The 24494-nt window shown below is 48.4% G+C and overlaps 1 protein-coding gene across 3 annotated transcripts in view; it reads right to left on the reverse strand.

Moving 5' to 3' along the window:
- The window catches only part of LOC119972276 (microtubule cross-linking factor 1), a 229709-nt gene that overhangs the window by 91123 nt on the left and 114092 nt on the right, over positions 1 to 24494 (reverse strand). For all 3 annotated transcript variants that reach the window (XM_038808709.1, XM_038808711.1, XM_038808710.1), the window contains exons 4-6: positions 13472 to 13531; positions 6772 to 8100; positions 3431 to 3586 (exon numbers count right to left, since the gene is read on the reverse strand). In XM_038808709.1, coding sequence (XP_038664637.1) covers positions 3431 to 3586; positions 6772 to 8100; positions 13472 to 13531 — 1545 coding nt within the window. The remainder of the gene's footprint in view (positions 1 to 3430; positions 3587 to 6771; positions 8101 to 13471; positions 13532 to 24494) is intronic.

Here is a 24494-nt window from a genome sequence, read left to right on the forward strand (position 1 = left end):
ATAATCTGTGTCAATGTGTCAATCATTGTGATGCTCAATGAACAACAGCAGGGGTCCGAAAATGGAAGGAGCTGGTCAAGATTGGCCACTAAAGGTGAGGAAAGCATGGATTGGGAAGAGAGATATTTAGCAGGTTGGTAGTTGGGTGACGGTATAGTTGTGGGGTTTTACCCCTGCCTTCCAAAAGTTCGGCACAACATTGTGGGACGAAGGGCCTGTTCTGTGCTGTATTTTCTATGTTCCTACTTCTCCTGGCTCTACAAACTCTTACACAAAAAATTCCAACAGGCTATTTTTAGAACTCCCCCTGTCCAATACACCGGAAAACATAGGTGAGGATTGTCCAACTGGGGGTGGCTGATGGTAAACCACGCACACAGCACACTATCCAAATCATCTTTCTTTGCAACTACCATCACAAATGCAGTCTGAATAAAGATCTTTTCTAATGAGACACTTCCTTCAGATTGTGGTTTGTGTGAGACACTGTGCTGGTAATAATTTGACTGCTCTGGGAGGACAGGAAGTGTTGAAAACTGAATTGGTGCCAGGAATAGAAAGAAAAAAGGCAATTTTTTTGTACAGCGAGGTCACGAGTGTGCGAGTCATCAGAGCAGAGCTCGGGGGCAAGTGGGATACAGACTGCTCTATCGCAGCAGGTCTGAGGGCAGCATCTGTGAGGACGGAGGGAGGTGAAGGGAAAGGAAGAATGTTGTGCTCGGCCACCCGGTAGGAAGATTGGCCTTCAGCCAACCAAGCCTATAAAGAGTGCCTCGCAGCAATGACACATGGTGTGGCCGGAACTCAGTCGTGGCCGCTGCTGGGACTACAAGCAGTCCAAGGAAAAGAGGAGAAAGAACACGGATGCTGGTTTGTGAATCATGTTTTTTTTTTGTCGAGGAGGGATTGTGGAACCTGGGAGTGGGTGCACATGCCGTTTGGGGGGCGGTAGGGGGAGTGATGGAGGGAGAGGGGTTCTGGAGGTGAGATGGAGGCACATCTAGTGGGGGGGGGGGGGGGGGTGGATAACCTCAATAGGCATATGGCATCCCCAGCCGAAGAATGTAACCCCCTTCCTTCCAACCGTTTAGCTTAATTTGCTGAAAAAGCAGACTGGCCTCCTTCATTTTGCCTTCCCCAGCCGCACATTAAGGAAACAGGCCATAAATTGGCCAGTTAAGGACCACTGTTGAGCTAAAGGCAGACGGGAGGACTGGTTGATGCTAATTACCCGCCCACCATATAACGTGGGACAGCTTGGGGATGGGTAGGGAGGTGATGGGCTAGCCACCCATTCTATTTCATATTCCTCCACCAGCAAATTTGCCCCCACCCTTTTGCATTTCTAAGAGTTAGGTAAGCAAAACTCCAGGATATTAATAAATGTTCACACCTTCAGCAATGTTGTACACAGACAACATCATGATCTCTGCAGCCTGCGAAGGCCTTTCTGTACAATCCTCTGATTTATCGCTGATGAAAGGTAAAGGTAGCTCTCATGGTCGACCTCAAATGTTAAAGCCAAATATTAGGACGGCTAGACTTTATCGGATGGTTATCCGATGGTTATCCAGGGAAGCACCCGGTAGCACAGTGAGTAGCACTGTTGCTTCACAGCGCCAGGGACCCAGATTCGATTCCCAGCTTGGGTCATTGTGCGGAGTCTGCACGTTCTCCCTGTATCTACGTGGGTTTCGTCCGGGTGCTCCGGTTTCTTCCCACAAGACCCGAAAGGCATGCTTGTTAGGTGAATTGGATATTCTGAATTCTCCCTCTGTGTACCCGAACAGACGCTGGAATGTGGCGACTATGGGATTTGCACAGTAATTTCATTGCAGTGTTAATGTAAGCCTACTTGAGACACTAAATATTATTATGTTTTAAACTGTTTTCTTTAACATAAGGTGAAACAGAACTCCCTCGAATGAGGATGTTGTGAAGCTGTACTGAACGCTGCCTTTATGATCCAGTGACCAAACGGACAGGGGACCCAGGACAAGCTCTACTGAAAGTCAAGTGTAAGCTTTAACTCTGGGTCAGAAAGGGTGGAATCACAGAGGAAGTCAGGCCAAGAGCTTTGAGGAACAAGACCCACAATAGGCGCTGCTATGCCAAACAGAAAAAAAGGACTGATTTTAAGCACCAAGCAGAGCGCTGGTAAGGAGAGAACCCACATTCGAAGAAACAAGGGCCGGGATTCTCCCCTACCCGGCGGGGCGGGGGGTCCCGGCGTGATGGAGTGGCGTGACCCACTCTGGCGTTGGACCGCCCCAAAGGTGCTGAAGTCGCTGCACCTTTAGGGGCCAAGCCCTCACCTGGAGGGGCTAGGCCCGAGCCGGAGTGGTTGGCGCTCCACCGGCTGGCGTGGACGGCCTTTGGCGCCACACCAGCCGGGGCCGAAGGGCCCTCGCCAGCCGGCGTAAGTCCGCACATGCGCTGGAGCATCAGCGGCTGCTGACGTCATCCCCGCGCATGCGCTGGGGAGGGGGTCACTTCCGCCTCCGCCATGGTGAAGACCATGGCGAAGGCGGAAGGAAAGGAATGCCCCCACGGCACAGGCCCGCCCGCCGATCGGTGTGCCCCGATCAAGGGCCAAGCCACCATGGGGGCACCCCCCGGGGCCAGATCGCCCCGCGCCCCCCCCCCCCCAAGGACCCCGGAGCCCACCGGCGCCGCCTGCTCCCGCCAGTAAGGTAGATTTTTGATCGACGCCTGCAAGAGAGGGTTGACAGTGGCGGGACTTCAGTCCATCGCGGGCCGGAGAATCGCCGGGGGGGGGCCAGCTGACCGGTGCGGTGCGATCCCCACCCTCGCCGAATCTCTGGTGGCGAAGAATTCGGGACACGCGGGGGCAGGATTGACGCCGGCCCCCGGCGATTCTCCGACCTGGCGGGGGGGGGGGGTCGGAGAACCCCGCCCAAGGATTGTGAAATGTTTCTTGCAATATACGAAGTCCATTTATTAGGTTCAATGGATTGGGTGAAAATAACTTGTTGAAAAGGGTATCGGAAGATTTACCTTAGTAAAGCTGGAAGAAGGGATGCTGTTAAGATCGGGAGAAATTGGACTTTAGACCCAAGACTACAAGTTCAAAGAGACTGCGGTATAAAGTATAAACATGGCGTGGGGTTTTCGGTTGTGTTAAGAAATCAATTAGGAAGACTTTTCAGTATTCGATATCTACCAAATAATGTTTACTCAATATTGATTTTAGTTGGTTTGTTACAGTAAAAGTTTTAAAGCGTGTAATCTTATCATTTGATTCTTTGCACGGGCCGTGGGAAATTCACATCTCTTAAAGTTATCAGTCACTATGGGGATCATAACACAGGGATTCAAACCCATTCCCTTAATTGGGAAACTAGCTCCAGAAATGCCAAGTCACTCAAATTTATTTCCCTTAAAAACGCAAAAGCATTTTCTTAGTTACCTCCGCACTGAAACAGCTCTCGTCCTCTGTCCTGTATATTTTGTAGTCTCCATCAGCTTTGCGGATTTGGTCCATGGCACCTCGAGTCTGGAGGGCCTCTTGCTCATCTCCGTGATCGGGGACCGGCTGCCAATCGGGCTGGTCCCTCAGTTTGGACTGTTGAGTGCATGGGCGATTTAACAAAAACAACAAAGGACAGGGGGGAAATAAAAAAAAAACAAAAATGGGTATAGTAGACGACTAAAAAACTACAAGACAAAGAAAAGCGTGAAAAGAAAAACCAACTTAAACACAGTGGCATAAGAGAGTGATGAAAACAGAACCAAAATGAGTATAAGCAAAATGATGGGCTGAAACATCTGAAAAGAAAAAAGAGAAAGAGAGAAGAAAAGAATGCAAACACTGGTTATGAGGCGCATGCAATGAAGGATGCATGAATCAAACCAACGGTAAGCTTACAGATCGTGAAAGAGTTTGGATACAAGGCGTGCCTATCCTCACAGGAGCCATGCAGAAAGCGTCATCCAGCGGTGGTTCCTCAGCCAGTGGCAAGTACCATCCGGAAATCATTGTGCTGCCTGTTCGAGGGCACCACGCACTCCCTTGTGTCGAGGAAGGCGGGATGCTTGATTTCATGGCATGTGGACCTTGTGTCTTTCCATGGATCATTAAGCAAATTGGGAATCTCGAAACGCCTCTGGAATTCTGTTATTCAGCTCATGGAGTGGGATCCAAAGGAACCTGAGAAACTCATAGTGATTAGATAACAAACAGGTAAGCCTATACATCTCTGTTGGCGGTAGCAATGGATAAATTATATTGCTATGATCACTATTCTGTCATGGGCGTAAACCGCTACTTTAAATGAGGTATCGCCTCACTTCACTTCTGGACAAACGTGTTGAACATTTATCTGCTAACATCACCAGCAATGATTTTTAGGAATTTTAGAAATTTAGGACTTTTATGAGCCACTCTGTAATTAATTATAACAGTCCTTCAGTCTTGCCGAAGGCACACTCACACCATGGGTTTCCCGGTGGTGTAGGTGAATTCAATGGGAAAGTGGATTAGATAGAAGTTCCCATCACGGTCAACTGCAGGCTACCTCCCACCGCCAGGAAACACATCGCGGTGAGGCCAGACGATCTTGTCCAACATTAGTGGCTAATGCTTGACTTCTGGGATTGGACAGTGGTTGCCAGAAAACAGTACCAACCATGGAAATCCCTGAAGATCAGCTCCACAATCAACACAACACCGGTCAGTGATTAATGACCTGGAGGTGTCCGTGACAAAGGAGAGGTAGGGTTCAAAGTAGCAATTTGAAGTTTGTACGTGCACTTTCCAACCTGATTTCTTCCTCCAACCATGGAACTGTAACCGGTGAGATTTGGAGTCTCACAGCTCGGCAACATTTACAGACTTTCCAGGCCTACCAATGAAATGGATAAAACTCCTTACCATTTATATTTATAAGGGCATGAAGAATATTAATTAAGGTTATGTGCAAATTTTCCTCCGCTGTCAGGTACAATGAAATCATGGCTTCTAACTGCTCCAGTGGATGAACAAAAAATCGTCAGCGGGCCATTCAGCCCCTTGAGCTTTCCTGCCATTCAATTAAACCTCGGTTGAGGGGAATCCTAATTCCATTTGCACACTTTGGTCCCTATCCCTCAATAGCCTTTACCAACACATAATCTGTGTATTTATGTAGAAATTTTGATTAGTTTTATTTAACACTCCATTGAGATTGCTTGGAGGAATTGCAACATAAAGAAATGGACAGGGACAACTCACAGGGCGAGCACCCACATTCCAGCCTTGCAAAATATAATTGCACGCCAATGTGAGTGCCAGGTTAACTAGCTGCTAGTGGAATGCAGTGGCCCCACCGCTTTCCCTGCCCTGATGATTTAACTCAGCATAAAGCAGTTGTTGAACCACTTTGTCTGGGCCAGTACTCATTACATAGCCTACTTCAAGTCATTGAGCGATTAGGGTGTAAGCTTTGTCAGGTTTAAAATTTCATTCTGTAACATCCACACCCTCGCCTCTATGAACATGCTCAAACAGTGCAAACAAAGTTAGGGTTAGTTACATATTCCAAAGTTCAAAATCAAACAGGGGAGGGCAGCAAAGGGTCTAGTGAGAGGAAGATAGTAAGAAGTCTTACAACACCAGGGTTAAAGTCCAGCAGGTTTGTTTGGAATCACTCACTTTCTGAGCGCAGCTCCTTCCTCAGGTGAGCGAGAGGGAGGCAGGAAAGGGATAAATCATTACTTATTTTGACTGTAAAACTGGCCTACCTGGTTTAGAACCAAACCATCAAGGAGCAGGCAGCTCAGCCACATCACAGCTTCCCAGCTCATGACCAGCACTCTAAAAGTGCAGAGACCAATATTTTGGGAAGATCTGATGCTGAAAGATGAGGAGCAATTCTTCCCCCTGCCCTCGGTCAGCTCTTGTGGACTTGCTGGAGCTAAGGGCTGAAGCAGCTTCTTCCCTTGCCCCAATCTCTTAGTCTGACCATCACCAAGTGAATGAGTGATCAACGTGACATTTAGAACCACAGTATTGAATTTACCACTGCACCTGGTCTGTGGAATAGGAACAGCAGAGAGCGAGTGGACTTGTCGGCACACTGCCCTCAAATTTACAGAGGTTAACAATTCTGTACCGTGCCCACTAACTCATGACTTTCCCTACATTAGCGGGAATGGCCACAAAATCAAGCACTGGACAGGATTCTCCGGATCCCCAGCCGCGTGTTTCTCGGCGTGCACCATTCGCTGGTGGTGGGATTCTTTCTTCCCGCCACTTGTCAATGGGATTTCCCAATGGAGTTACTCTACGCCACCAGGAAACCCGCTGCTAGCGGGGAAAAACTGATGCCGACTAACGGAGAGTTTCAGCCAGTGTATATTTTTAGTGAATGGCAGGTCTATAGTATGGTCCCTTGTTAAAACAGCATTTTAAAGTAAATAGAGGTTTTAGATATCTTTTTAGATCTAGAATTTGAGTACTACTACACTTTATATTTGAGCCAGTCTCGATATGCTTTTGAAACTGGGATGGAAGTGAACAATCCCTCATTGCAGTTCTAACAGGCCTGACTCATAGTTGCTCTGGCAATTATCCCAACTATATTTGAAGCTTCACATCAATATCCATGAGCTGAGCACAGAATGTATTTAGTACAATTTTTTGTTAGTGTAGTTTGGTTTATGCTTGGTAAAGAAGCAAATTGTTATTTAGTTTAAAGGCAGCAGCAGCAGCAGAAGCAGCAGCAGTAGCAATAGCGTGTATCTAAGAGCAGACAGGTCTGGCTCGCTTACCTGGAAGTCGGTGATGAGCTCCTTCCCCAGGGTGCCGACGGGGGAGTCTCGGGACATGGATGTCACGGATGAAAGGAAGCTGGCAGACTCTGTCAGGTTTGGCATGGGCGACAGGTCGTCCATTTGTTCCCTGAGCCCTTCCCCGAGATGGTCAACTTTCTCCATGAAGGTGTGTAGCTCTGAACGAAAGGCCTTCATCCTGGTGTTGATGGTGTCCAGGAGCTCCGGCTCGTTTCTGCTCTCACTCCTCTCCCCGGCTTCACTGAAACCCTGGTCCGAGGCGGCGGCGCTCCTCACCAGCAGCTTGGCGTCGTAGATCAGGCTGTCGGTGTCTGTGATCAGGCGATCCACAGTCCGGCCCAGGCGCTCCGCCTCACGTTTGATGTTGATGAGGGACTCGGTGTCTTCCCTCTTCCTCAGCAGCTCCGAGGTGCAAAGGTCGGTGATGTCAGAGGGCTTACTGCTCCCACAGCCAGAGGTTTTCTCGCAGACCTCTTCGGAGTCGCTCTCCCCGCCAATGGGCCCCTCTCTTTTGGGCTGGGGTGGGCCCCTGCTCTCCTCACCGTCGCTCTCCTTCTTGCCCGGGTCGCTGTCGGCGTCGCTATCTCTGGGGCTGGCTGTGCGGAGGCCCAGGTGTGACGCCAGGTCATAGCGCTGCACGTTGGAAATCAGCACTCGGTTCTCGTACTGGAGCTTCATCACTTTCCCGCTCAGCTCGTTAATCTGGAGCCGGGCCGCTTTCAGCTCCTCCTGGAGGGATCCCCCGGATTTCAGCACCCCGTCCTCGATCCAGGTGGCCTCCTGGCCGGGCCCACACTTCAGGATGTTGAGCTGGTTGGTGAGCTGCTGGTTGTGTTCTTCAATCTCACCGATGGAGCGGCGCAGCAGCTCGGCCTCTTCCTCCACGAACTGCAGGTGCCGCCGCAGCTCCGTGGCGCACTCCACCGAGTCGCCATGCGGCGAGGTCGGGATGCTCGACACGTGTTCCCGGTTGAGGCAGTCCCTATCGTGCTGACACTTCATGTCGTCCATCTCGGCTTTGAGGCCCCTGTTCTCCACTTCCAGCTCCACGATCTTCCTGCCCAGAATGTTGGCCTCCTCTTCCACCAGCTTCAGGCGCAGTTTGAGCTCAGCCTCTCTGGTGCTAGGGGGCCCTCCAGCCTCGCCGGTGGGGAGCGGACTGTCCACGTCCCCGTAGATGGACTTGTACTTCTGCAACTCATGCTCCAGTTCGTCCTTCTCCCTTCCCAGTTTCGCCATTTTCTTGCGCATCAAAGAGCCTTCTTCCTTTGCAAACTGGAGCTGACACCTGAGGTCAGCACTATCTTCCTGAATTTAGAAAGATTAACAGGTCAATGAGCTCGACGGAAATCAACCTTAAAATGTTTACTAAGACTACAAGGACCAGTTACCAAAGTCTTCCAATAATTTACTCAAGAATTCAGTGCACACAGTTTGAAAGCTGAGGGCAGCACGGTGGTGCAGTGGGTTAACCCTGTTGCCTCACGGCGCCGAGGTCCCAGGTTCGATCCCGGCTCTGGGTCACTGTCTGTGTGGAGTTTGCACATTCTCCCAGTGTTTGCGTGGGTTTCACCCCCACAACCCAAAAGATGTGCGGGCTAGGTGGATTGGACAGGCTAAAGTACCCCTTAATTAGAAAAAATGAATTGGGTACTGTAAATTTAAAAAAAAAAAGTTTTGAAAGCCGAGTCCAATGAGGGTTATCAGTGCTGGATTTAAGGATCTAAATATACATAACGTCAGGCGTTTTTGATGCAGAATGTCACACGGAGGAAGTTGAATGCTCACACTACCTGCCGTTCCACTGATTTAAACAGAAGGGAAACCAGATAATGCCAATTGGCCAGAATTCCCTGAAAAAGCCACACCACATCTGGAAGGCCCAACTGCACACTCGTATAAAGGCTGGGAATTTCAAAGACATCACTCTTTGGCACAGCACAGGAGAAGGAATGATCACACTCTATTATTTGTGTCCTAGACCCAAGAATTGAATTTGGATAGATCAAGATTAGGCAGAACGCCCTACATTGTAACCCAAGTACCCAATGCGTACAGAACAAGTACAGCACAGGAACAGGCCCTTCGGCCCTCCAAGCCTGCGCCGACCATGCTGCCTGTCTGCAGCCTTTCCAAATTATACCCAGGGAGACATGTAAGCGAGTTACTCAAATGTTCTTTTCACTTTTGGGACTTTACTTTACTGGGATGACTGATTTGGATCACTGAAACACCAAAAAGCAAGAATGACTTGTATTTATATGGCACCGTTCACAGCCGCAGGATGTCCCTCTGGAGTTTACAGCCCAATCCACATGCTGTACGGATCAACCACTGGATGTGGAATGAACGCATTCCTGTTTAAAGCTTTGACTGCTGGTGAATAACTTGGGTGAAACTTTGATGTGGCCAATTTAAATCAATTTTTAAAAAATCATTTCCATTTCAGTCAACTTTGAAGAATGAGTAAACTGTTGTGAAGTACAGGCCAAGTATCTCGCCAAGGGAGATGGAGTGAGTGTGAGCCAGAGGCAGATTGCCCTAAAACAATCAGATAATTACATTTACATAGTGCCATTAATACAGAGGGATGTCCCGGGGGCTTTAAAAGGGCATTCTCAGATAAAAAAGCCCGAAGCTATATTTATGCCAAGTTAATGGTGCCATTAATGGATACTGAGTACGATCTAATGAGGTGAAAAATAAACCAATAAAGGGTGGCCACATCAATGGAATTCTGCAATGCCTTACCATAGTAATTGTTTCATTTTCAAGTTAATTGCCAAAGATGGAACAGAGAAAGATATCAGTGCCTAGCTCTTTTTAGAAAAACGTGAATTAGCTGTGCAGGAGACGCTGATCCATTTTAAAGTACTGTTCCAGAGCTTCCATTCTTCACACATAGCTTTCAGATTTGGCCCAGCTGCAGGCTATCTGACCATGGAAGGCATCACAGCACAGCGTGAGGGATCAGTGAATGGCCAGCAAGTACGACAAATCTGCATGATTCTTTCCACCCTCTCCCCAGCCTGGGGGTGATTGACGCCAAGGCAAATTTTAATTTGACACAGGGGGGGATGGTGCCTCCGCAGAGGGTGGAAGCGGACGTCGTACCTCAAATCAATCAATCGCAGCCCAGTCTGAGAACTGGGTTGGAATGAGGGGGGGGGGGGGGGGTCTCTTTCCTCATCGGGGCAGTTAAGTCTAGATTTTGGGTCTTCACCAGGACACTCTTGATGCACCTGCTGGCTGAGGGTAATGTTGGTGCCAGCATGTTCTATTCCTGTCAGGCATGCCTCAGGGAAAATCAGCGAGGGGAATGTGTGGCTTTTGCAGGGTGGACAATTCTTCTGTGGTCGAATTAGTTACTCCAAAACCATTAATCTATAAATTCAAACTGAAAGGTGAATTATGGTCGCTGTTGATCGCCTAGTCCACATGGGAATGGGACTGACTGGAATGCTGTACAGAGAGAGCTGGCATGAACTCAATAGGCCGAATGGCCTACTTCTGTGCTATTTTTAAAGGGCGTCCCGATAAAAGAAATTAAAGATTGAAATCACCCAACCCCTGACCTCAACAACACCCCCGGCCTCAACAGTAACCCCCTTAAAAAAAAACTCCCACAGAATGCCACTCCACTGCCAGGGGGCATGCCTGGAGAGTTCCAGGGGGCAATTCCCAGACATGATACTCTCCTTCTCCCCCCCCCCCCCCCCCCCCCCCCCCCCCCCCCCCCCCCCCCCCACCACCACCCCCCCCCAAAGCGATGCACTCACCAAACTCCTCTGGTAGGTTCTGCTTGCCAGGTGCCTGCCCTGGGGAGGGCACGCCGACATGAATGGACAGTCCAGTACGGGTGGGGGAGAGGAATTATCAAGCATAAGGGCCTAATAATGACATTTAAATGCATCCAAATGGCGAGCCCACGTTCAATGTCGAGATTTCTGTTATGTCATTGGCGGGGGGGGGGGTTTGATGATCGGAACGGGAAACCCTGCCGGCATAAACAGTGTTCTGGGACTCCCACCGGATTTTCTGCTCCTGCCACCAATCCCGCCCCCACAAAATGGAAGTGGAAAATCCCCCCCCCCTATCTTGTCCTTACAGTGGGATGGTATGTTTTGACGATTACCTGCTACTATTTTTGCCCCAAATGGGGGCTCAGTTTGGCTGGGGCTGTCAGCGTTTTATTTTGTTTAGGAACAGAAGAACCTGAAAGAAAAATGTATAACTCCGCTGATTTTAATTGTTGGCTGTTAGTACTAAGATCAGCCTGCAGCCTGCTGAAGTGTGGCCATTAGGGTCACTGGAGGTGAGTGCTGCTAGTGCTCTGATATGTAGTGAGGAGCTTTACTTGGCATCCGAGACATATTTCTTAGTGAGCTCTCTCCGCTCCAAGGGAGGCCAGACAGCTGTCGTTGTCGGTGGATTAGAGGGGGGAGCAGTGAACCAGCAGATCAGCTGATAGGGAGGAAGGAGATGGGCAGCTGGGGAGGAGGCAGAGCTCACCAGCAGCGGATAGTAATTTGGGGACTGGTGAATATCAAGTAACTTTAGAGCATAAAAAAAGACATGACTCATCAGTCACATTCCATGCAAGGCAGCAGAATGTTGACAGCAGACTCCTTGCCCTCTACAATAAAGACTGGGAACATGGAGCGGACACAAAAGGTTTCAAAGATGCAAACGATGTGCATTCCTACAAGTGCGGGCTGTCGCGCGTTTATCAATAGCTGGCATAATTCTCACCTCCATCAACATCCTCTGCCAACTGGACAAATAACTAGCTAAACATTCTTCTTCCAGAAAGCCAATGGGGTATGAGACAGGTCGTGCATCAGCCCACCAAATCGAGGAAAAATGTAACGAACATCAGGATTTCTGTGCTTTTTGTTGACTTAACACAGGCATTCAGTTTTGTTCACTGTGATGTTCTGGTGACCTTTGAGAACAGGGCCAGTTTAAGAACTGTGACAGGAATTTGTGCCATATATTGCAATGGTGGGGGCATCTCCATTCGAAGGTTGTGCAAATAAATCGCTCACGACATGCTCTTTCCCATGTCTGTTTGCTTCACGCCTAAGCTCTGGAGGACATCCAATTGCTCTCAGATTGCTTTGCTCGAATGGACAGTCCTTTGTTCTTAAGGTCAAATAGTGCTGGGACAGCTCATACCAGGCTATCAGCACTGTGGCTTCAAGCAATAACTTTCCACTTAAGATCAGAGTCAGATTCTGCTACCTAGGTGAGACTTTCTCTCATGGAATGCCACAAATCAATGATGGCATCACTCACTGGATTGGCAGGATCAGCTCCACCTTTGGTAGACTCGAGCAAGGTCACTTCTTGTTGTGAGTTAGTCTGCCGACAATAGTCGGCTACGTGAGAAGTGTTACCCTCACAGGGATTGGGGTCGTGGATCTGTGACCACCATAACATCAAGCGACTTGTCCATTTCCACTTACGCTATCTACAAAATGTTGGAGGCATCACATGGCAGGACAGGAGATGGAACACTGATAATCTGAAATGTGGTGACTAAATTAGAAAAGAGGCCACGATTAACAAGGTCTTGTTGTGTTGGTCTGGCCATGTCATTCACCCGAGTGATTGCAGTATTCTCAATACCATGCTCAATGGTAATTTGTAGTCAATTTATCATAACACGGGAGGTGAAATGCTTCAAAGATACAGTGAACGTCACCGTAAAATCTTGCAACAATTAACTGGGATCCCATTGGTATAATGTCTGACAAGGTTGCGAGGTCCAGTGCCAATTGCTCAAGGAACCTGGTCTACCCTCCACAGTGGGTTTTCAGTGTCATTCTTCATTCAGGACCAGATTCCATTCCCATGTCTCCCCCCACAAGAACCAAGATCATCCACAATCTGACAGGAGATTCCAACGTATCATACAGAGCAAAGGTGTATTCAACACATGAATTCAAAGTGAATGACGAGGACCAGGCGAGCACTGCCTCAAACTGGTTTATGGTTGATTTAGGACTGCTATCAATAAATTATTTTACACATAAAAAGCGACCAAAGTGCACTTCATGTTAAGGTGATAGGGGGTTGGCAAAAACGCTGGAAATATTTAATTGGATGAAACGGACTTGAAGGATAGAGCAAATAAGATGGGCAGAATGGCTTTCCTTCTTGGTATTCACATTATAGCATTGCTCAGCCCATCAACCCCACCACCCTCCAAAGATCTTGCCACTCTGTTCCTGTTTCTATTATTAACCAGAATGAGTGCCCTCTTTACTTTGGTGGCCAAACTGGTTTAAGTGAGTTTCGCAATTGTTGCCATTCACGTTTGTAAAATATCCCTTTCATTCATTTTTCTCATGCAGTTGGGACAATAACTACTTCGTCCCTCTCACCTTCTTCTTCCCCAGGGCCCCTGTCGATCCCTGGTTGATTTGTCTGCAATCGCCATTCGTGCAAAAACATACGCGGGGGAGTTAAGAATAAACCTTGGAATAAAAAGGTTAAAGTTGCAAAGTGAGTTTATTTTTATCAGCTGAATCAGTGACTCTTCAGAACCATTATCACATTGACAAGTGAACCTAAAGGTACCTGTCCCCCAAAGAAGCAGGAATTGGGTCAAACACGGAGGGTCAAGAGAACTCATAACTGTGGAGTAGGAGTATCTCCAGTGTTGATGTATTACCTGAGTCGCACTTTTCTTATCTTTGTAAAGCTCTCGGCTGCCTCTTCGCTTCAAGGAGCTCTGTAAGACACAAAGACCAAAGAGCTATCGTGAAAAAAAAGATAAGGGATAAGATAAACATTCATGGTGGTGAAAACAAAATTATCACCCACTTATGAACAGATTTAAATTCAACACCTTAACACCTCAAGTTAAAATAGTAGGCAAGTGGCAGGGGCAAGTGTTTGCATAATAACAATTATTTTTAAACTTGTACCAGTGAACAATAATGTGACAATCTTTTCACCATTATCCGAAAATCCTGCAGTTATAACATACTTATCACAACCACTGAACGTCTCAAAATGCTTTGAAGTTAGTGAATTGATGTCAGTTTATTCAAATTGACGTCGCCATTGTCAGTTCAGCCTTTATAGGACAATTGGAAATATTATTTGTTTTGTGACGATTTGTAGTGTTGACACCCTGCCCTTCAAATAATCTTCCTGACATGGCTGTCAAATTATTTTCTGTTTAGTTCTACAGCTTCAGTAGTCTTCAGCTTTTCTGGGTTCAGACGACCTCTGCTGCCCTCAGGCGGATTAGCTATTGGAAGGTGATACTGCCCAGATGACCTTTGAGATAAGGCTCCATTCCTTTCTAAAAGCTATGATGTGGAGATGCCGGCTTGAGCACAGTAAGAAGTCTTTCTGTGAAGTCTTTCTAAAGAAGTCTTTCTAAAAGCTGCCATTAATCACAGTCCGCCTTCATTTTAGACAGTTCATTATTTTCATGCATTAGTCTCATAGCATAGCCAGGGTGTCCAAGCTTCAGGGGGAACAAAATCAAGGGACACTTTGACATGGGCGACCAGGCAAGCGGCCAGGGGCTGCTGGTGGACCTCTGAGAGTGGGGAGGTAGTTTGCAGGAGGGGTCGGGGAGGTAGTTTGCAGGAGGGGGGAGGTAGTTTGCAGGAGGGGGGAGGTAGTTTGCAGGACCAAGAGGAGCCATCAGGCTGTGGGGGCTGGGGGGGGGGGGGAGGGGGGGGGGGGGGGGGGGGGGGTGAAGATTCTGGTGTAACGCGGGGAGGGAGGGCACAGTGGGGAGTAGTGTGGGTTCACGCCTGCTCAGAGTGCAAGTGCAAACTTTAAATGCCTGAAAAACGTATACAGCTTCAACTCAGAAGACGGGATAGTAGTCTCGATTTCAGGACAGACCTATGGATTCCTGGATGGTATGTACTCCTGGGGGCAGCGTAGGGGGAGATGGTGGCACAGTGGTAATGTCACTGGACTAATAATCCAGAAGCCCAGACCCCAGGGCACAAGTTCAGATCTCACCATAAGAGCTGGAATTCAAACTCAAATAAAATCCAGCATGTAAAGCTTGTCTCAGTAATGATGACCATGACAAATACCATCGACTGCGGGGAAAAATCTATCTGCTTCTCCCGACCAGGCCTACATGTGACTCCAGACCCACAGCACTGTGGCTGACTCTTTAAATGGCCTCAGCGATGCCCATGAAAGGAGAAAAATGGTTACGTTGTGCTAAATATTGCGTGAGATTCTCTGGCCTCCCCGTGGCGTGTTTCTCGGGGGCAGGAGGCGGTCTTCCAATGGTCGGCTGCGGGATCTTCTGGCTCCGCCGTTGTCCCCACCCCACACTACTGGGAAACCCGCGGAAGGGGTACGCGGCCAACAGGATTGGACCATCCCACTGGCATCGACAGCCAGAAGATCTCACTCATTATATCTTTTGTCTTTTTAGTTCAGAGTCACTGGGCAGTGGGTTCAGGTGTATCTCTGCTAAAATAGCAAGTTGGTAAAGTAATATAACCAATAAGTTATCACGACACAGGTCCAACATTCACACATAGGGTTTCCTATAATTGAGCTTGGCTATTGGGTAGCCTAGGATGTTGCTCTTGAGGAAAGTCGCTTCGAGCAGTTGATTGGAATTGTGTGAGTAATGAAGCCAACCTGATTTACTATTTATTTTAATTCAGTGCTGAGGCAATGGTGTGGGCATTCATGCTCACCCGATTCTCCGCAATATCCGTGTTCAGGAGACCAAAATACTCAAGTGTTATGACAAAATTATTTCTCACATTTTGAAATAGCACTTTTTTACTTTAACTATGAAAAGCAAACACAAATTAATTTGTGGCATTTTGAACTATTTTGTTTGCATAATATCCCGCCAATTCTCTCCTACTGCATTAGCAGTAAGTGATAGGTAAAGTTAAATAAAGTTAAATAATTCCACAGCAGATCAGATCTGAGCTCTGCAGCCCTGCAACCTCCACAAAGGTGGAGGAGCCCGGCACTCCAGAGATGGGTTGAGAGTGACTGCCCGTAACATCAAGTGAGTGTGGCGTAAAGGAGCCAGAGCAAAATTGGAGTTAATGAAAATCGACAAAAACTCTCCACTAGTTGCAGCCACACCTGGCACAAAGGAAGATGATTGTGGTTGTTGGAGGTCAATCATTTGATCCACAGAAGCATAGAACTGATATAGCACAGAAGGGTGCCATTTGGCCCATCTTGTCCATGTCAACCCAAAGACTCCCAGTTGCCCTTTCAAATCCCACATTTCTGCACATGACCCAAACCCTGCAGATTACAGCACTGGAGGTGTAGGTCCAGGAACCTAAGAACCCAGCTTAGGTTCTCTGCCTCCACCACCAACTCAGGCAGTGAATTCCAGACATCCATCACCCCCTGCGTAAAAAAGATTTTCCTCATATCCTCTCGGACATCACTGCAGCGGTTCCTCAGTGTTTTGAGCTGTTTCATCATTGCCTTTCTTCCATCATAAGGTCAGATGTGAAGATGCTCACTGATGGTTGGACCATGAGCAGCACCATTTGTGACTCCTCAAATGCTGAAGCAGTGCATGTCCATGCAGCAAGGCATGGACAAATCCAGGCTTAGCCTGACAAGTTCCTACGAAACACATCTCCAAACTCTGTGGCCTTGGCCTCGGCTTCTCCCTCTGCGACTGGATCCTGGACTTTCTAACCCACAGGCCACAATTAGTAAGGAGAGGCAACAACACCCCCTCCACGATCATCCTCAACACCAGTGTCCCACAAGGCTGTGTCCTCAGCCCCCTACTCTACTCCTTGTACATCGATGACTGTGTGGCCAAATTCCTCAAACTCGATTTTCAAATTTGCTGATGGCACCACAGTAGTGGGTCGGAATTCAAGCAATCGGCAGAGCAGAATCCATACCACGCTGTGATACAACTAGAAAGATCTTTTCTCTACACCTTGCTATAACTGTAACATTATATCCTGCAGTCTCTCCTTCCTTCCCTATGTACGGTATGCATTTTTGGTAAAGCATGCAAGAAACAATGGACGCGATTCTCCGCCCCCCCACGACAGGTCGGAGAATAGCGGGAGGGCCTTCCCGACATTTTTCCCGACCTCCCGCTATTCTCCCCCCCCCCCCCCCCCCCCCCCCCCCCCCCCACCACGGCCGCCCCACGACACAAATCGCTGCTCGCCGTTTTTTTACGGCGAGCAGCGATTCTTCCCTATCCGATGGGCCGATTTCCCAGGCCTTTATGGCCGTTTTCACTAATTTAAACACATCTGCTATCACAGTTCGTGAAAACGGCCGCAAAGTGCCATTCTGCACAACCATGCCACCGATTGGCACGGCCGCACCACGACCGTGCCAAGGGTGGCATGGGCCCACGATCGGTGGGCACCGATCGCGGGCAGCGGGTCCGATTTCCGCACACTCTTTGTCCCTCCGCCGCCCCGCAGGATCAGTCCGCGGGGCGGCTGAGGGGCATGACGGACCGCGCATGCGCGGGTTTGACGCATATGCGCGATGATGTCATCCGCGCATTGGAGCCGTCCAACCCGCGCATGCGCGGCTGACGTCATCGTGCGCGTCAGCCGCCGTGAGTCTTGGCGGCTGGGCTTAGCGAACGTTCGCTAAGCCCGCGCTGCCGTTCTTCCCGGGGCCGCGATGCTAGCCCCGACCGGGGGGGTGAATCGGGTCCCGGGAGGGGGCACGGAGGCTGCCGTGAAACACAGCCGGTTTCACAGCAGCCTTTACGACTCTCCGCATTTGCGGAGAATCGCACCCAATACTTTTCACTGTATACCAATACATAGAATATAGAAAAATACAGCACAGAACAGGCCCTTCGGCCACGATGTTGTGCCATCAGGACAGCAGGAATGCGATAGAGAATCTGGTGAACTGGTGCAATGACAATAATCTCTCCCTCAATGCCACCAAAACAAAGGAGATTATCATCGACTTCAGGAAGCGTAGTGGAGAACATGCCCCTGTCTACATCACTGGGAACGAAGTAGAAAGGGTCGAGAGCTTCAAGTTTTTAGGTGTCCAGATCACCAACAACCTGTCCTGGTCTCCCTATACGAACACTATAGTTAAGAAAGCCCACCAATAACTCTACTTTCTCAGAAGACTAAGGAAATTTGGCATGTCACCTACGACTCTCACCAATTTCTACAGATGCATCATAGATAGCATTCTTAGGGCAGCACGGTGGCCTAGTGGTTAGCACAACCGCCTCACGGCGCCGAGGTCCCAGGTTCGATCCCGGCTCTGGGTCACTGTCCGTGTGGAGTTTGCACATTCTCCCCGTATCTGCGTGGGTTTCGCCCCCACAACCCAAAAATGTGCAGAGTAGGTGGATTGGCCATGCTAAATTGCCCCTTAATTGGAAAAAATAATTGGGTAATCTAAATTTATAAAAAAAATAAAAAAAAATAAAAAATAGATAGCATTCTTTCTAGTTGTATCACAGCGTGGTATGGATTCTGCTCTGCCGAAGACCACAGGAAATTACAAAAGGTCGTGAATGTAGTCCAATCCATCACGCACACCAGTCTCCCATCCATCGACTGTCTACAATTCTTGCTGCCTGCGTAATTAAGGACTCCACGCAGCCTGGACATACTCTCTTCCACCTTCTTCCATCAGGAAAAAGATACAAAGGTTTGAGGTCATATACCAACCAACTCAAGAACAGCTTCTTCCCCACTGCCATCAGACTTTTGAATGGACCTACCTCGTATTAAGTTGATCTTTTCTCTACACCTTGCTATAACTGTAACATTATATTCTGCAGTCTCTCCTTCCTTCCCTATGTACGGTATGCATTTTTGGTAAAACATGCAAGAAACAATACTTTTCACTGTATACTAATACATAGAACATAGAAAAATACAGCACAGAACAGGCCCTTCGGCTCACGATGTTGTGCCAAACTTTTGTCCTAGATTAAGAACAAGTTAATCTACACCCCATCATTCTACCATAATCCATGTACCTATCCAATAGCTGCTTGAAGGTCCCTAATGTTTCTGACTCAATTACTTCCACAGGCAGTACATTCCATGCCCCCACTACTCTCTGGGTAAAGAACCTACCTCTGACATCCCCCCCTATATCTTCCAACATTCACCTTAAATTTATGTCCCCTTGTAATGGTTTGTTCCACCCAGGGAAAAAGTCTCTGACTGTCTACTCTATCTATTCCCCTGATCATCTTATAAACCTCTATCAAGTCGCTGCTCATCCTTCTCCGTTTTAATGAGAAAAGGCCGAGCACCCTCAACCTTTCCTCGTAAGACCTACTCTCCATTCCAGGCAACATCCTGGTAAATCTCCTTTGCACCTTTTCCAAAGCTTCCACATCCTTCCTAAAATGAGGCGACCAGAACTGCACACAGTACTCCAAATGTGGCCTTACCAAGGTTTTGTACAGCTGCATCATCACCTTACGGCTCTTAAATTCAATCCCTCTGCTAATGAACGCTAGCACACCATAGGCCTTCTTCACAGCTCTATCCACTTGAGTGGCAACTTTCAAAGATCTATGAACATAGACCCCAAGATCTCTCTGCTCCTCCACATTGCCAAGAACTCTACCATTAACCCGGTATTCCGCATTCATATTGGTCCTTCCAAAATGGACAACCTCACACTGTTCAGGGTTAAACTCCATCTGCCACTTCTCAGCCCAGCTCTACATCCCATCTATGTCTCTTTGCAGCCAACAGCAGCCCTCTTCACTATCCACAACTCCACCAATCTTCATACCATCGCAAATATACTGACCCACCCTTCAACTCCCTCATCCAAGTCGTTAATGAAAATCACAAACAGCAGAGGACCCAGAACTGATCCCTGCAGTATGCCACTGGTAACAGCTCCAGGCTGAATATTTGGCATCCACCATCACTCTCTGACTTCTATCGGCTAGCCAGTTCGTTATCCAACTGGCCAAATTTCCCACTATCCCATGCCTCCTTACTTTCTGCATAAACCTACCATGGGGAATCTTATCAAATGCCTTACTAAAATCCATGTACACTACATCCATTGCTTTACCTTCACCCACATGCTTGGTCACCTCCTCAAAGAATTCAATAAGACTTGCGAGGCAAGACCTACCCCTAATCAAGCAGTGCCTTTCCAGATGCTCAGAAATCCTATCCCTCAGTACCCTTTAGTAAGACTAACTGGCCTGTAATTCCCAAGGTTATCCCTATTCCCTTTTTTGAACAGGAGCACGACATTCGCCACGCTCTAATCCCCTGGTACCACTCCTGTTGACAGCGAGGACGTAAAGATCATTTCCAACGGCTCTGCAATTTCATCTCTTGCTTCCCATAGAATCCTTGGATATATCCCATCAGGCCTGGGTGACTTGTCTAGCCTCAAAATGCCCAACACATCTTCCTTCCTAACAAGTGTCTCCTCAAGCTTACCAGTCTGTTTCACACTGTCCTGTCCAACAATATGGCCCCCCTCATTCGTAAATACTGAAGAAAAGTACTCGTTCAAGACCTCTCATATTTCTTCAGACTCAATATACAATCTCCCGCTACTGTCCTTGATCGGACCTACCTTCGCTCTAGTCATTCTTATATTCCTCACGTATGTGTAAAAGGCCTTGGGGTTTTCCTTGATCCTACCTGCCAAAGATTTTTCATGCCCTCTCAGTTCTCCTAATCCTTTTTTCAGTTCCCTCCTGGCTATCTTATCATAGAATAGAATTTACAGTGCAGAAGGAGGCCATTCGGCCCATCGATTCTGCACCAGCTCTTGGAAAGAGTACCCTACCCAAGGTCAACACCTCCACCCTATCCCCATAACCCAGTAACCCCACCCAACACTAAGGGCAATTTTGGACACTAAGGGCAATTTAGCATGGCCAATCCACCTAACCTGCACATCTTTGGACTGTGGGAGGAAACCGGAGCACCCGGAGGAAACCCACACACACACGGGGATGATGTGCAGACTCCGCACAGACAGTGACCCAAGCCGGAATCGAACCTGGGACCTTGGAGCTGTGAAGCGATTGTGCTAGCCACAATGCTACCGTGCTGCCCCCATCTTGTATCCATCCAGAACCCTGTCTGAACTTTGTTTCCTCAGCCTTACACAAGTCCCTTCTTCCTCTTAACAAGACATTCAACCTCTCTTGTCAACCATGGTTCCCTCACTCGACCATCTCTTCCCTGCCTGACAGGGACATACATATCGAGGACTCGTAGTATCTGTTCCTTGAACAAGTTCCACATTTCAATTGTGTCCTTCCCTGACAGCCTATGTTCCCAACTTATGCACTTCAGTTCTTGTCTGACAGCATCGTATTTACCCTTCCCCCATTTGTAAACCTTGCCCTGTTGCACGCACCTATCCCTCTCCATTACTAAAGTGAAAGTCACAGAATTGTGGTCACTATTTCCAAAATGCTCCCCCACTAACAAATCTATCACTTGCCCTGGTTCATTACCAAGTACCAAATCCAATATGGCCTCCCCTCTGGTCGGACAATGTACATACTGTGTTAGAAAAGCTTCCTGGACACACTGCACAAACACCACCCCCATCCAAACTATTTGATCTAAAGAGGTTCCACTCAATATTTGGGAAGTTGAAGTCACCCATGACTACTACTCTGTGACTTCTGCACCTTTCCAAAATCTGTTTCCCAATCTGTTCCTCCATATCTCTGCTGCTATTGGAGGGCCTATAGAAAACTCCCAACAAGGTGACTGCTCCTTTCCTATTTCTGACTTCAACCCATATTACCTCTGTAGGCAGATCCTCCTCGAACTGCCTTTCTGCAGCTGTTATACTATCTCTAATTAACAATGCAAACCCCCCCCCCCGCCCCCCCCCCCCGCCCCCCCCCCCACCTCTTTTACCACCCTCCCTAATCTTATTGAAAATCTATAACCAGGAACCTCCAACAACCATTTCTGCCCCTCTTCTATCCAAGTTTCCGTGATGGCCACCACATCGTAGTCCCAAGTACCGATCCATGCCTTAAGTTCACCCACCTTATTCCTGATGCTTCTTGCATTAAAGTATACACACTTCAACCCATCTCCGTGCCTGCAAGTGCTCTCCTTTGTCAGTGTTACCTTCCCCACTACCTCACTACACGCTTTGACGTCCTGAACATCGGCTACCTTAGTTGCTGGACTGCAAATCCGGTTCCCATTCCCCTGCCAAATTAGTTTAAACCCTCCTGAAGACTACTAGAAAACCTCCCTCCCAGGATATTGGTGCCCTTCTGGTTTGGATGCAACCCGTCCTGCTTGTCCAGGTCCCACCTTCCCCAGAATGCGCTCCAATTATCCAAATACCTGAAGCCCTCCCTCCTGCACCATTCCTGCAGCCACGTGTTCAACTGCGCTCTCTCCCTATTCCTAGCCTCGCTATCATGTGGCACCGGCAACAAACCAGAGATGCCAACTTTGTCTGTCCTGGCTTTTAACTTCCAGCCTAACTCCCTAAACTCGTTTATTACATCCACACCCCTTTTCCTACCTACGTCCAATGTGCACCACGACTTCTGGCTGCTCACCCTCCCCCTTAAGGGTCCTGAAGACATGATCCGAGACATCCTTGGCCCTGGCACCCGGGAGGCAACACACCTTCCGGGAGTCTCGCTCGCGACCACAGAATCTCCTATCTATTCTCCTAACCATTGAGTCTCCTATCACTATTGCTTTTCTATTCTCCCCCTTCCCTTCTGAGCCCCAGAGCCAGACTCGGTGCGGGAGACCTGGCCGTTAGGGCCTTCCCCTGGTAGATCATCCCCCCCAATAGCATCCAAAATGGTATACTTGTTTTGAAGGGGAACGGCCACGAGGGATCCCTGCACTGTCTGCCCGTTCGTTTTCTTTCCCCTGACTGTAACCCAGCTACTCTTGTCCTGTACCTTGGCCGTGGTTACCTCCCTGTAACTGTTGTCTATTACCCCCTCTGCCTCCCGGATGTTCCGAAGTTCATCCAGCTCCAGCTCCTGTTCCCTAACGCGGTCTCTGAGGAGCTGGAGTTGGGTGCACTTCCCGCAGGTATAGTCAGCGGGGACACCGGTGGTATCCCTCACCACCCACATCCTACAGGAGGAGCATGCAACTGCCCTAGCCTCCATCCCCTCTTACCTTTCAGAATATAGCTGCACTGTGGAGCATCTGGAACTCCGCCCTCCGACCCTGCTCCCAGTCAGCTGCACTCTCTGTAACCTCCCGGCTCCCTTCACACACTTTGAGGAAATGTAGGAAATGAAATGAAAGGAGAACCTTGCCCCCTCCTCACCGACCTCTCTCAGTCACCAAACTCTTACTATAGCACTCAAATGCACCCAAATTCAGCACTCCCTCAGTCACTAAACTCTCACTATAGCATTCAAATGCACCCAAATTCAGCACTCAGTAAAAACAAACATGCGACAATAATAAATCAAATCAAAATCAAAGACAAGTGGCAAGTTACATTTGCATCACACAAGTGCCAGGAAATGACCATCTCCAACAAGGAAGAATCTAACCATCTCTTATGACATTCACTGGCATGACTATCATTGAATCCCACATTATCAATGCCCTGCGGGTTACCATTGACCGGTAACTGAATTGATCTAGCCATTTAAATACTTTGGCTACAAGGGCAGGTCAGAGGCTAGGAATCTTGCAATGATTAACTTACCTTCTGACTCCCCTAAGCTTGCCCTCCATCTACAAGGCACAAGTCAGGAATATAATGGAATATTCTCCACTTGCCTGGATGATTGCAGCTCCAACAACACTCAAGAAGCCCAACAGCACCCAGGACAAAGCAGCCCGCTTGATTGGCACCCCACCCACAAACATCCATTTCCTCCACCAGTGACGAACTGTGGCAGCGGTGTGTACCATCTACAAGGTGCACTGCAGGAACTAACCACGGCTTCTTAGACAGCACCTTCCAAATCGCTACCACCTAGAAGGACAGGGGCAGCAGACACCTGGGAACAACATCACATGAAAGTTCCCCTCCAAGTCACTCACCATCCTGGCTTGGAAATATATCACTGTGGCTGGGTGAAAATCCTGGAATTCCCTCCCCAGCAGCACTGTGGGTGTGCCTACACCACAGGGACTGCAGCGGTTCAAACACACCACCACCTTCTCAGGAGCAATCAGGGATGGGCAGAAAATGCTGACCTAGCCAGCATCACCCACATTCTGTAAATGAATAAAAAAAAAGGTTTTGCCACAGATAGTGAAGATAGCAGGTTGAGGAGGGAAGAATGCAGGACCAGAGGAAATTGGGGTGAGAAGGTTGCACAGCAGAGTGGAATGTGGTCATGGAGAGCTATGCTGGCAAGAATGGGAATTTAATATGTCACCAAGCGGGGGGTTGGGATGGTACTGGGAGACTTGACAGTCACAGGAGGATGCTAGATAAATTGCAAGCTTGCCTTTCAGTCCAATCCTATTTAAATCACCGGACATGGTGAAAAGTCTGTGCCTAATTTTTTATAAACCCTTCTTCATTGTTTCGTTATTATCAATTTTTCAGTTACTCTGTCCTCAGTTATCCTCATGTCCTCAGCATTTCTGATGCTTGGCCCTTCAAATTTTCTCTCTCGTTCTGGTTCAGGTTTCAAATCACATGGTGATGCAGAGAATAGTTGGCCTCCATCACGTCCTAATGATGACATTTTGTGAAGCGTCAGCGCCATTCATTTTCACACCACT

This window comes from Scyliorhinus canicula, chromosome 10 (assembly GCF_902713615.1).
Source record: "Scyliorhinus canicula chromosome 10, sScyCan1.1, whole genome shotgun sequence".
Taxonomy (NCBI): Eukaryota; Metazoa; Chordata; class Chondrichthyes; order Carcharhiniformes; family Scyliorhinidae; genus Scyliorhinus; species Scyliorhinus canicula.